The sequence below is a fragment of the Helianthus annuus genome, chromosome 11 (genome assembly GCF_002127325.2).
Source record: "Helianthus annuus cultivar XRQ/B chromosome 11, HanXRQr2.0-SUNRISE, whole genome shotgun sequence".
Lineage (NCBI taxonomy): Eukaryota > Viridiplantae > Streptophyta > Magnoliopsida > Asterales > Asteraceae > Helianthus > Helianthus annuus.
This window is the reverse complement of record NC_035443.2, coordinates 88,056,438-88,070,077: the sequence shown is the minus strand read 5'-3', so window position 1 is coordinate 88,070,077 and position 13,640 is coordinate 88,056,438. Positions and strand designations below refer to the sequence as shown.

Below are 13,640 nucleotides of genomic sequence, written 5' to 3'. Positions count from 1 at the left end.
ACACTTGGTCCTTTGAAAATACCACTCGTAGATCCGTAGATCTACTAGTTTTAAACACTATTTTATAAGTAAAAACATTTTTACACAAGTTCATGATTCGTCTGTGGTAGAGTTTCACCTTTTAACCCTTGTATCATTCAAAACAACCTTATGTCATGATCCATGATCATGACCAACCCGGGTTAAACGGTGATCCGAGATACCACAACATAGATCGGGTCCAAATAACCACAAGATTCAATTACTACAACTTTTACACAACTTGTAAGCTTTTAACCATCTTTTAAGTGCTTATTAGTAGACTTTAATGCATCAAATTGCAAGATTCCGAGTTTTAATCGTTACACATTATATTAACCACTTCAAAATAGTTCAAGTAAAGGGTTTAAGCATCATACCACTAGCTCGAGGCTAGGGAAGAATCTAAGCGCGAATGAGGTGGATAAAAGCTAGAGAAAGAGATCCTTCAAGCTCCGAGTGCACCAAGCCTCCTAATACGTGATCCTTGAAGCTTGTATGATGTTGGAATGTGAAGATGGAACTCGAAAAATGGATGTATGGGGAGGGGGTGTTCGGCCGAGAATGGTAGAGAGGGAAAGAGAGAGAGTTTGTTGGGTGATGAAGTGTGAAAGTTCTTATGTGCAACAAGTGTTACTTATAGACATTCATGAGATCATGGACCAAGAGTTCTAGTGTCCACTTGATATGGGACACACATGAATTTAAAATTCAAAAATGGTACAAGTCTTGGTCACATAGTGACCGAAATCGGCCCAAGGGGGGGGGGGTTTCTAGTTCATTTCCTAGTATTAGTTAGGTTATTAGTTAAGTTAAGTAGGTTAGTTAAGTAGTTAACCCGGTTAGTTGTGTGTTGTGTTTTATGGCGGGTGTTAGGGTGTTCAGGGACCCTAACTGGCTTAGAAAAAGACAGATAATGTTTATGACAATATTTTCATGCCCCGGATAAAGTCCGGTTGTTCGGTTGGATAGTAATCCGTTAAAGCGCTTAACAAAGCTTTTAAGTGTCGTTAATACCATTTTTAGTGACGCAACTTATTCCCGACACTTTGGAAAGTGTCTAGTAATATTTTTCTCATGTTTTGGCACTTTATTAGCTAGCTAGAAGCTGATTTGTTCATTAAAGTGCTGTGTTTTGTGCTCAGTGTATGTTTTAGGCACATCCAGTCATCGTAACTTATTCCTAGAGACGCAGTTCTACAACCCTTGTATCCCTACACTCTCTATGGGTGTAGTAAAATCTTTCTGGCTCATACAGGCCTTAGAGGCAATATCTGCCTGATGCTGGTTTTATCAGCATGTTCAATAGGTTATCCGTTTGTAGTGCTACTGTGCTTTTGTGCATCATGTTTGTCACTAGAGTTCAGTATGTAAATAATGTAGTGACGGTATGTAAAGTATGATGCAGGTATGTACAAGTATCAGAAATCAAGTAGCAGCTCATCAGTAATTTCAAGTAAGCACAGTAATTAAGCAGAAATTAGTTATTAATTAAACCGTACGGATACCTGATTTAGTGAGGGTTGTCACACTCTTAACCCATTTTCAAAGATAAATTCATTAAAAATAGAAGCACATTTTTTATTGAAAATAGAATTTCTCCTTTCAACCCGAAAACGCACCGCATTAAAATCTCCCAGAATCACCCACCAGCCCGGATGACTACCCATAACCCCCCAATATCATCCCAAATAACCTTTTTTGAGGGACTTTATGAGGAGCGTAAACGTTCACAATATTAATAGCTTGATTGCTACCTTTTAAAGTCCCCATTGTTAATAAAAAGTTAGGGTGTTTGAAAGAATCGTGTACCTTGAGAATCCTAGGATCCCACATGCTCACCACCCCTCCAGATCTACCAGCCGCCGGCACGTGATCCATCTCGAAATTGCCTGTTCCCCAAAATTTCTCTAATTCGATACCTGAAATGTCACAAAATTGAATTTCTTGCAAAGCGAGGAAATCAATACCATTATCCCGCTTTAAATTTTTTATCCACCCCGCTTTGTTTTTATCCCCCTCTCCTAAACCTCTTATGTTTAAGGAAAGGAAATTCATCTATCTCCTTTTTGAATTCCTTCTTCCCTAATCACTTCTTTAATCAAAAGCTCATGGTTCTGTAAATCAACTCCCAGTAATCCCCCCATGACCGATGTAATATTCAATTCCACATTAATGTTTTCCTCTACCTCCTCCGTTGGCTTCAAATTTAGATCTTCCACCACCTCCTCCTCCACTTCCTTTCTAATACCACTTGACTCTTCCTGTTGTTTATCGAGCCTGCCCGCGCTCCCCATAACATTATCAACGCTGTTTTCCTGTTGTTCTCTAGTGTCATTGTCTTCCTGAATCCCAATAGTTTCGTTTAAGTCAAAAGGATCGTTATCTCTCAATCTTTTCCTAGGCCTCATAAAGTCACCAGCTTCCTCTACTAAGGTCTTTTTTATTATGGGTTTTCTACCTTTTTTTACCTTTTTTGCTAAGCCCACTAGAGTTTTCTTTTTCCTTTGTCTACCCTCATTTAACCATTGGTCCTTTTCAAACCATCTTGGAGACCCCAAATTTACCCCTACCTCCATTTGTTCGATGTCTACCAAATTACCTTTTTCTTTGCTTTGGAAACCTTCCTCATTAATAACATTTGCCTTTTCATTTACCCCAGTTTCCGCCGATGTCCTCCCCGCTCCGATGCCGGAATTGACAAAACTGGTCAGACACCACTGCACCTGGACCTCCGACGTCGCCTTCACCGGTAGTTCTGTGTTCCGGTAATCTTCGGTCTCACGGGAGACCCCGTTTTCCTTCGCTGCCAAGTTGTCGATATCACCAAACTCCGAACTCCGATCGCCGCCCATACTACTAGCTTCCTCCTCCAACGACTCCCTGGCTTCCGAGCCTTTTTTTCTTCTTATTGGTTTTCTCGCTTTCTGACATGAGATCCCACCCGTCACTATCGACCGAACACGTATCTTGTTTCTCAACCGAATCCGGTAACCAATCCCCTCTTTCTTCTTCGACCCAGATCCTGAAACGCTTTCCTTTCACGATAATAACGACTACTTCTTCAATCCTTTTTACCGTGTCCGTCAAGACGCACACACAATCATACGTAAGGATATTGTCCTCCGATTGTCTTTGTGACGCATGAATGACTTTGCCAAAAACTCTCCCTACCGAATCGTAAGTTTCGTTTCCCGACAAGTGTAGATGTACTCCGTGTATGTTAAGCCACGCCAGTCTTTCGAAGGCGATAGCTTGTCCCTTCCAGATCTCAACACTGACAAACCACCCGAACCCAGGTGAATTAGCTCTGAAATTGTCGGCCTCGACCGATGACCTGAAAACCACCATAACGTTTAAACCGCCTAGATATTTAATCACCGCGTCCCCAAAGTTTGCTTCCTTCAATAGAATATCCAGCTTCCTAAGATTCCATAAATCTTTCATCTTTCCGACGATCGCCTTGTCATGCATTTCGACATATGCCTTAGCATACTCGGAAACCGTCACCTCCTTCTCGCTGCCCGCACCTTGAGACTTGCCGGACACTGTGTCAGCGAACGATATCCCTTTGTTGATAAAAGATCTACCCCTAAAAACCTCCTGCTCTTTGAAAAATTGATGTCTTTCTCCCTGATCATTGAGTCTCTGTCCCTTCTTCTTCTCCTCATTATCCCTATAGACACCCCCCGTATCATTTTCCTTCGCAAACCTAGCAACATTAATAAACAGCCTGTAACTTCCGATCCAGATATTCCTCATCTGTTTCTCTAACTCCGCCGCATCCTTCACCCCTTTGAAACTAGCAAAACCGAAACGGTAGCCATTTTTGTCTCTTTTCTTTGCGATATAAACCCCCTGAATTGACCCGAATGGTAATAAAGCTTCCGCGACATCCTTAGAGCTGCATCTTTCCGGTAGCCTCGAGACAAAAAACTTCGTAATTAACATCACCTTCCTTCCGGCCGTCCATGTCTGCCGGATGAGCAACAGACGTGGTGAGAGAGAAAATGCAGTATACATATATTATATAGCCTTGTAAGATTATTTAGACCATAGATCTTTTATTAACAGTATTCAAATAATCAAATCTACTTCATAGTTCACATAATCATTCTCTCATGATTGAAAGACCAACAACAAGTACATGCAACGTAAAATCATTAAATACTTTGTACCTCTACAATAAAGTTACACTTTGCTCTTGTTCCTTTCAACAAACCAACCCCTAGCCTCCATTGCCACTTGCACCAACTTACAAAATATGACACTCTACCCCCTACACTTCCCCCCTAGGAACAACATACACCCTCGCCTTTACAACCAACCCATTCCCAACCTTAAACCCTGGACTCACCGGAAACCCAACCACATGACCGGCAGCCACCCTACCTCCGGGAAACCTCACCACACTCTCCATATAGCGCGCGTGAAACTCCGCCCCTCCACTCCCTTCAAAATGCGTTGGCGGTGGATCCAACGAGAATGCAAGCAAATGCAGCATCCAAACAGCCTTTGCGAGCGATAAAAACTCCCCGTAGAACCTCGTTCGCGGGTGGTTTCCGGCCAGCACCTGCCGCCGTTGTTCTAAATCACCAAACAACGATTCCTCCATCTTCGGGTGGACAATTGAGAGGTATTTCTTCGAACAGAAGGTACCGAACTGGCACGTTGGCAGGATGCCTAGGAGCTCAATGGGATCCATGGATTTCATATCGCAGTATTGAGTGTAACAATCTGATCGGAATTGGTCAGGGTTTAGGAGGGAGGATAAGCTTCCATCCATGTAAAATGTTTCGTGATCGAATCCTTGGAAGATTTTGCGGTTTACGTATGATTCGAGTGCGTATTTGGCGTGGTTTGGACCCACAATGGAGTCGGTTATGATGGCCGGAGTGGTGGAGGCTTCGATGGATCTTACGGTGGCTGCAATGTCCCAATGTGCTGATTTCATGAGTGATAAAAGGAGTAATGTGAATGATTTTGATGATTCTTTTACGGAGCTTATGCATGATTCGAAAATCTCTGGCGTCGGTGCCGGTGATGGAGAAACTACAAGCAAGAATGCATAGATTTGAGATATTAATATTTTATTCTAGTATACAAGTTAACAAAGTATAATTTTGAGATTTACATTTTTTTACCGAAAAATATTTGTTTTGAGTGATAACAATTTGAGTAAATTGTAATTTTAGTCCTTGAGTTTTTTTCAAATTACCATTTTAGTCATAATAGTCTTTTTTCTCTTCTAGGTTCCTGACTTTTCCTTTTTCTTGTTATTTTGATCAAATTGTCTAACTTAGTCAAAAAACCAGGTTATAATCAGGGGTATTTTTGGCATTAAATTATTATGAGGTTTATAAATTATCTTGTAAACTACCCCTGGTTATCATTACACAACAGTTATGCCAAAAATACCTCTGGTTATAACCAGTTTTTTAGACTGAGTTAGGCAATATGATTAAAATAGCAAGAAAATGAAAAAGTCAGGAATTCAGAGAAAAAAAAATCTATTTAAACTAACATGGTAATTTGAACCAAAACTGAGAGACTAAAATAGCAACTTACTCATTACCAATGCGAAATGTGCTAATAAGTAATAAATAATTGTACCGTACAACCACCAATGCATAGTGTCTAAAAAGTTGTACTTTACCTAGAAGTTGATTACCATAGTTGACTTTCTTCTTTGACTGATGAGAAGAATGAGACCTACTTTTCCGGCCGCTGCCGCCACCGCCGCTCACAGTGGCTGAATTTAGTTTATCTTTCAAGTTCTGAATCTCCACCTCTTTACTCTTCACTTCCATCTTCATCTTCTCCATCGCCGCCTCATACGGCGCCACCACCTCTCTCACCGTAACCCCACCCACCGTCCTCACCCCACCACCACCAACACCACACGCCACACACCTCCGCCACCTCTCTCTCAACACCCCTAGCTTCTTCAACTCTGCAACAAACGCCATATCCGACAACCTCATTTTATCCGCATCATACGGACAATACGCCTCCTGTAAGCTAACGTACGCCTTTTTTAAACACGACACCGTTTCGAACACTTCATTTATAAACGTGGCCGTTTCGGATTTACTAATATCTCCTTGCTGTTGTTTTTGCTGCTCTATTGGTGCTGCTAGAGTTGCTTCTTGTACTACATTTTTGTTGGATTTGTGTTGTTCGTAATCGGAATCGGAATCGGAATCAGAATCTTCGGAATGGATGTTGACGGATTAGTGGCGGTTAGAACCGATGGGGTTGAGTAAGCAGGAGGATGTGACTCGTTGGATCAGATCTGAGAAATTAGACACCTTATTATTCATGATGATGAATGTGTAAGTGTTGTTTGTGTGAGTAAGGAACACTTGGTTAAGAGATTTGCTTCCGGTTTTTAGGTGTTTTATTATTATTGTTATGCATCAAAATTGATTATTATGGTTTTTTCTTAGATCTTTGATGTGTTACGGGGAGATGTGCGGGTTTGGTGTAGTGTAATTAAACCCATGGTTGCATTTTCACGTGGCCCACCCTTTTTATGAGGATTCGATTGATGAACCTTTTAAACCTTTTCCATAACTATCGTTTCACATCTCTATTTTCTTATTTTTACATCCTTAATTGTTATTGAACAATTAACATTTAATAAACCTTTTAAATCTTTTCCATAACGATTGTATATGTGGCGTATAATCTTATCCGGTCTGTATAAAATGTTATTGAACAGAAATAGTTGCAGTAAAATGTTTTTTTGTTTTACATGTATACGGGTCGTATACAATTGTATACGGGCAAAATAATGTTATCGACCTAATGTGTTTATTTTGTGAGGTTTTATCAGGTTTTTTGGGGTTTTAACAAATGTATACGACCCGTATATTAAACTTTTTGTAAATTTTTTGTGCGTGAAACCGGACAACCGTTTAGTAAGTTTTAGTAATTGTTGGAGTAAAATGCACGGATAGTCCCTGTGGTTTTGTAAAATAACACCTATAGTCCTCAATTTTTGAAAATTACACCAGTGCTTCCTGTGGTTTGACAGTTTATTACTTAAATATCCCCGGGGTCTTCGTAAAGCCGGTCAGTAGGATTAGCGTCAGTAGATGCAACTGTATTGTGGATACTTATAAGATATCACAACCTTGTGATAGTCTAAAGTGTCAGAATGGTTAATCTTTGAGCAGAGGAATTGTTTTTCGGACTAACCGCCAGGGAATGATGATGTTTGTTGATTAAGTTGCTGCCGGAACTAGTGGAGAAGACTATACATCTGTTATCATGACTGAAGAGAAAGAATGTGAATCTGATCGTGGATGAATTTTTCTGAGATCTGAATGTGTTACCAGATGATTTGTTATCCGATGAAGATTTGCTGACTGTGGAGATTATCGCTTATACTGATCAATCATTCAGGAGTATGCTTAATGTAACACCCATATTATTATTTTACTGTTTTCGTATAATGTCACTACCCCCGCGCCCGGTTTGACCCGGTCCAGGAGCCGCGGGACAGAAACCCGTGGTATTTAGGTTTACATCGGAAGTCTTAACAGGATCGTTTTAAACTTGAAAATGCCCGAGTATTATTTATTTTATAATTCGGGATAAACCCCGTAATATACAGTGGAGGAATTTCAAAATTCCTTTATTTTACAAAACATGTTTATTTATTCATTTATTTGAGTCACTACTTCAAGCTTGAGAGTGCACCATAGCACTTGTTCCTGATTCAGAGTAGATCACCTGAAACATGTTGTAAAAATATTTTATCAGCGGGGAAATACTGAGTGGATCATTCATTTTGATAAAATGAAACATTGTTATAATTCACAGTATTAAGGGAGATTATAATGTTTCTATCAACCAATTACCCCAAATCGGTATTTGTCACTCGACTCGTTACTGTGACTATAGTCAGATCACCCATTGGCTAACTCGTTGTCCAATGGTGATGGGAAATAAGTAATGTATACAAAACCCCACATACCGGCAGTAATTGAAGATTACATAAACTTAATCCCTGTAATGATAACTTTGAAAACAAACATGATTTTGAAAGCAAGTTTGGTAAAAAGAGAATGACTCACATTGCAAGTTTATACGAGCAGGGTTTAGCCTAGTAGTAAGCCGAATAACCTAGTTTAAACAATAATGCACACGAACCAGGTTAGTAACTAATACAGCATTTACGATAACTCACGAGATACAACCCTCACAACGAATGACAAAGTGTCATACTAAACATCCATCGAATTAACGACGAATGACAAAGTATAACCTTAATGCGGGCAGCACTTAAACATCCATTGGATAGTTTCAATCGATCGGATATTTAATCGTAGCAGCGATCGAGTTATTACCCGGTATTGTGGCAGCACCTCACTTATATGAAAATTATAATTTTGACAGTATAACTTTGATTCTGAAACTTTCGTCGACACGGCTGAACTGCTGTTGATCTAACCTATTTATAGCTGAAAAATGGTGTTCTCGCGACCCGCGTAAAACATAAGTGAAACTTTACGCGGCCCGCGTGGCCGCCTAGTCTAGGCGTAGGTCTGGTTAGTCATGGGCTTAGGTTGGACAGATGGGCTATACGTGGCCCAGATACTTATCCGGATGGATTTCAAGTTAACGCGGCCCGCATAAATATCCCTTAGGCTTTACGCGGCTCGCCTAGAACCCTAAAACTTATCCGGTTTGATCATTAAGTTGTAGCGGCCCGCGTAAGGTTGAGCTATCCCTTACGCGGCCCGCCTAAAACCCATTTTTCTTGTTTTCTTGATTTTTCAAGCTGGTTAGGGTTTTAGGGGTCCGGGTTTATATTTTTAGGTTGTTCAGGGACATTTTTGAAGGTCCTTACATCCTACCCACCTTAATTAAAATTTCGTCCTCGAGATTTATTGAAATAAGTGTGGATATTTTCGCTTCATCTCTGATTCCAGCTCCCAGGTGTATTCAGGTCCTCTCTTTGAATCCCACTTGACTTTAACCAGAACAAGTCGTTTATGTTTGAGAAACTTGATTTTTCTGTCCTCTATCTGTAGTGGTTTCTCCACGAATTTTAGTTTTTCATTTACCTTTACATCTTGAAGAAGTATAACCAGAGATTCATCAGATAAACATTTCTTGAGGTTGGATACATGAAACACATCATGTACCCCAGCTAACTCTTCTGGTAGTTGTAGGCGATAGGCAACCGGTCCTATTCGTTGGATTACTTGAAATGGTCCTATGTACCTTGGGCTCAGCTTTCCTTTCTTTTCGAATCGTACTATTCCTTTCCAAGGAGAAACTTTTAAGAGTACGTTGTCTCCGATTTGGAATTCGAGTGGCTTGCACCGATTATCTGCATAACTCTTCTGGCGATCTCGAGCCGTTTTTAATCTTTCCTTGATTTGAGTTATCTTGTCGGTAGTTTCTTGCACAATCTCAGGACCTGATAATTGACTTTCCCCTATTTCAGCCCAACAAACTAGAGTTCTACACTTTCGTCTATACAATACTTCGAACGGGGCAACTTCAATGCTTGCATGATAACTGTTGTTGTAGGAGAATTCAATTAAAGGTAAATGATCATCCCAGTTTCCACCAAAATCTATTACACATGCTATGAGCATGTCTTCCAGGGTTTGAATTGTTCTTTCACTTTGTCCGTCTGTCTGGGGATGATAAGCTGTACTTAAATTTAATCGAGTACCCATGGCTTCTTGGAAACTTGTCCAGAAGTGTGAAGTGAAACGACTATCCCTATCCGATATAATAGAGAGTGGAACTCCATGTAAGGATACTACTTCGTCTACGTACAACTTGGCTAATCTTTCCATGCTAAAAGTTTCTTTCATGGGTTGAAAATGAGCTGACTTGGTTAATCGATCCACAATTACCCAAATCGCATCATTACCTTTTCTGGTTTTGGGTAACTTAGTAACAAAATCCATGGTTATTAGTTCCCATTTCCAAATAGGCATTTCTAACTGTTGGAGTAACCCTGAAGGTTTCTGGTGTTCTGCCTTAACTTGTGAACAAGTAAGACACTTAGATACATAACTAGCTATATCCTTCTTCATACCTATCCACCAGAAATTATTTCTTAAATCTTGGTATATCTTATTATTTCCAGGGTGCATGGTATACCTAGATTTATGGGCTTCCTCTAATATTTTATTTCTTAAATCTCCCTGAGGTACCCAAATTCTTTTCTTATGGAATCTCCAAATTCCATCCACTCCTTGCTCCAATTCTTTTATTCGTCCTTTCATTCCTTCAGCATCATCCTTGATTGCTGTGGTTTGAACATTCTTTAATTGTTCCATTAAATCTAACTGTAGATTTAATCTAAGAGCACGAACTTGCTTTTGTTTCTCATGATACTTACGACTTAAGGCATCTGCAACTACATTTGCTTTTCCTTCGTGATATTGAATATCACAATCATAGTCACTTAGGATTTCCATCCATCTTCTTTGCTTCATGTTTAATTCTTTCTGCCCAAATATATACCTTAAGCTTTTATGATCCGTATAGACAGTAAACTTACTTCCATACAGATAATGCCTCCAGATCTTAAGGGTAAAAATTACTGCTCCCAGTTCTAAGTCGTGAGTTGTACAGTTTTCTTCGTGCTTTTTCAATTGCCTTGAGGCATACGCAATTACCTTTTTGCGTTGCATTAACACACATCCTAATCCTAGCAGAGAAGCATCGCAGTAGACTTCAAAATCTTCTGTTCAATCTGGTAATGCTAAGATTGGGGCATTTGTTAACTTTTGCTTTAAAATCCTAAAGGCTTCTTCTTGTCTGGGTCCCCATTCAAATTTTACAGCTTTACAGGTTAGCTTGGTTAATGGTACGGCTATTTTAGAAAAATCTTTAATAAAGCGTATATAGTATCCAGCCAATCCTAGAAAACTTCTAACTTCTGTAGCTGATTGCGGGGCCTTCCATTTGGTGATCGCTTCAATCTTGGAGGGATCTACGTGAATACCTTCATGATTCACCATGTGTCCTAGAAATTATACTTCTTGGAGCCAAAATTCACACTTTGAGAATTTGGCATAAAGCTTCTCCTTTCTTAACAAAGTTAAGAGTACATGCAGGTGTTCACAATGTTCCTCCTGGCTTTTGGAGTAAATAAGTATATCGTCAATGAAAACGATTACAAATTTATCCAAATACGGTTTACAGATCCTATTCATCATGTCCATGAATGCTGTAGGAGCATTGGTTAATCCAAAGGGCATGACTGTAAACTCGTAATGTCCATACCTAGTTCTGAAAGTAGTTTTAGGTATATCTTCTTCTTGCACCTTCAATTGATGATATCTGGAGCGCAAGTCTATCTTAGAAAAATATCTAGCTCCTTGCAATTGATCAATAAGATCATCAATCCTAGGTAATGGGTATCGATTCTTAATTGTAACTTTATTTAATTCCCTATAATCGATACACATTCTCATCGATCCGTCTTTCTTCTTTACAAACAATACTGGAGCTCCCCATGGAGAGGAACTTGGTCGTATAAACCCTTTATTTAATAATTCATCTAATTGTTTCTTTAATTCCAACATTTCAGTAGGTGCTAACCGATAGGGTGCCTTGGCTATTGATGTGCGTGTAGTGTAATATTTTTTTGGTATATATTTTTAAGCCCTTTTTACACTTTTTAGCCAAGTTTTAAATTTATAAAACACGATATTTACTAACACTAAACACACATATGGGCAAGTGCACCCATCGTGGACGTAGTATAGTGTTGGTAAGATACCGAGGTCGTCCAAGGACACAAGAGCTTTTAGTACCGGTTTATCCTCAACGTCTAATCAAATCAAAATGTTAGAAAAGATTTTTAAACTAAGAAAATAAAACTAACTAAATGCTGAAAAATAAAATAAAAAAATAAAAACAGATAGACAAGATGAATCACTTGGATCCGACTCGTGTATTAGTATAACCTTTGATTATTTTCGCACTTTTGCACTTGTTTAAGAGATTATCTTAGTTATTGTAGTAGGCCCCTCTTTTGAAGGCGACGTTACCCTCAACCCAGTAGTTTGAGTCAGCAAGGATACAATCCTAAAGGGTCGGATTATTGAAAGATAATGAATTAAGTTATTAATGCAAATTATGGTAGGTCCCTCTTTTGGAGGTGACGTTACCCTCGACTAAGTAGTCTGAGTCAGCAGGGATACAGTCCTAAATAGCCGGGTTATAGTATTAATAGTAGTTAACTTATGAGGGGATCAAAGAGTTTGGACCTCCGCCATCCAATACCTTTTGGTTATTGAAGGAGGTCCTACTAAATTTGACCCAGGTCCCTTGCAGGACCTCTAAACGCTGAACAAGGGCAAGAGCCTTACCAAACCGTTCCCTTAACCCCCGACCAGGTAGCCAACATACCTCCATATAGACCGTGGAGATATGAATGGTGAAAATCTTTTATTTTATATAGACAGTAAAATAATGCCAAGACACCACGGACAAACGATAAGGAAAAGTCACCTTCAACATAAGCAACTAGTTATTAAAGTCATTAATACAAAACCAAATAAAAAGTGCAAAAGATTAAAAATAAAAAGTATTATACTAAACACTTGTCTTCACCAAGTGATGTAAGAGAGACTTAGACAAACATGGCCTTGATTGTCAAGAACTCTTACGATCAATCTTGGATCCCGAGACGACTCACACACTCTATGATGGACAACGGATGATGGTGGTGGATGATGGTGTTGTGATGGTGGTGGGTGGTGGATGAAGTGTGAGAGAGGTGGTGTGCCAAGGGATGAGTTGCAATGAGCCAAAGCACTCCTATTTATAGGCTGAACAGAAGGCTGGGCACGGCCCCGTGCCTGTCTGACACTATCTCTCCTCATTAATTGTAATTCGCAATTACAATTAATGCGCCTGCAGTACTTTGGGCACGCCCCCGTGTTCACTGGGCACGCCCCCGTGGTGAGCAATAGAAGCTTCTATAGGTTTGTCTTTTCTGCTGCTTCTTGGGCACGGCCCCGTGCTCGTTGAGCACGGGGCGTGTTCAGTCTTCTGCCTTCTCTGTTTTGCTTGGAAGGATGCTATCGAGGGGTCGGGCAATCCACTTTTGTTACTTTTCTTGTATTTATGTTAGATTTAGCCGCCTTTTTGCTTCTTTTGTTAATTTGAGCTCATTTAATCCTGAAAATACAAAAGGAAGACAAAAACACACTTTTTCCAACATTAGTACTTAAAAAGGGTTAGTTTTATGCCTCATTTGATGTAATTTATATGTTGCATTTTGCACACATCAGCTATCGGTATAGCTCCTGGAATTAGATGAATTCTAAATTCTACCTCCCTATCGGGTGGTAATCCTGGTAGGTCTTCTGGAAAGACATCTGGATATTCTGATACTATTGGTATGTCCTCCAGTTTCTTACTTTTGGTATCAACAACTACCGAAACCATATATGCTATTCCTTGTTTTCTTGAATAACTGGCCAACTTCATTGCTGAAATAAATTTCAGTGGATTTCTATGGAATTTTTATCACAAAGAATTCGAGCATGGTTGGCTACTAACCAATCTATTCCTAACACGACATCAAATCCGGCTAAATTCATAGGTAACAGGTTTGTAGAAAATTTATG

At 39.6% G+C, this 13,640-nt stretch overlaps 1 protein-coding gene and 1 pseudogene across 1 annotated transcript; both read right to left on the bottom strand.

The window, feature by feature from the left end:
• Nucleotides 1–2,877: 2,877 nt before the first annotated feature.
• LOC110888305 lies at nt 2,878–4,041 on the bottom strand. Its single transcript, XM_022135836.1, has one exon. It carries the CDS (start codon nt 4,039–4,041, stop codon nt 2,878–2,880), a length of 1,164 nt encoding a protein of 387 aa, XP_021991528.1.
• A 256-nt stretch (nt 4,042–4,297) lies between these two features.
• On the bottom strand, nt 4,298–6,341 carry LOC110888306 (annotated as a pseudogene).
• Between the last annotated feature and the right edge of the window lie 7,299 nt (nt 6,342–13,640).

Bases quoted from the DNA above. Each gene is read 5' to 3' on its own strand.
- LOC110888305 (XM_022135836.1), bottom strand. From the start codon at position 4,041: ATGTATACTGCATTTTCTCTCTCACCACGTCTGTTGCTCATCCGGCAG.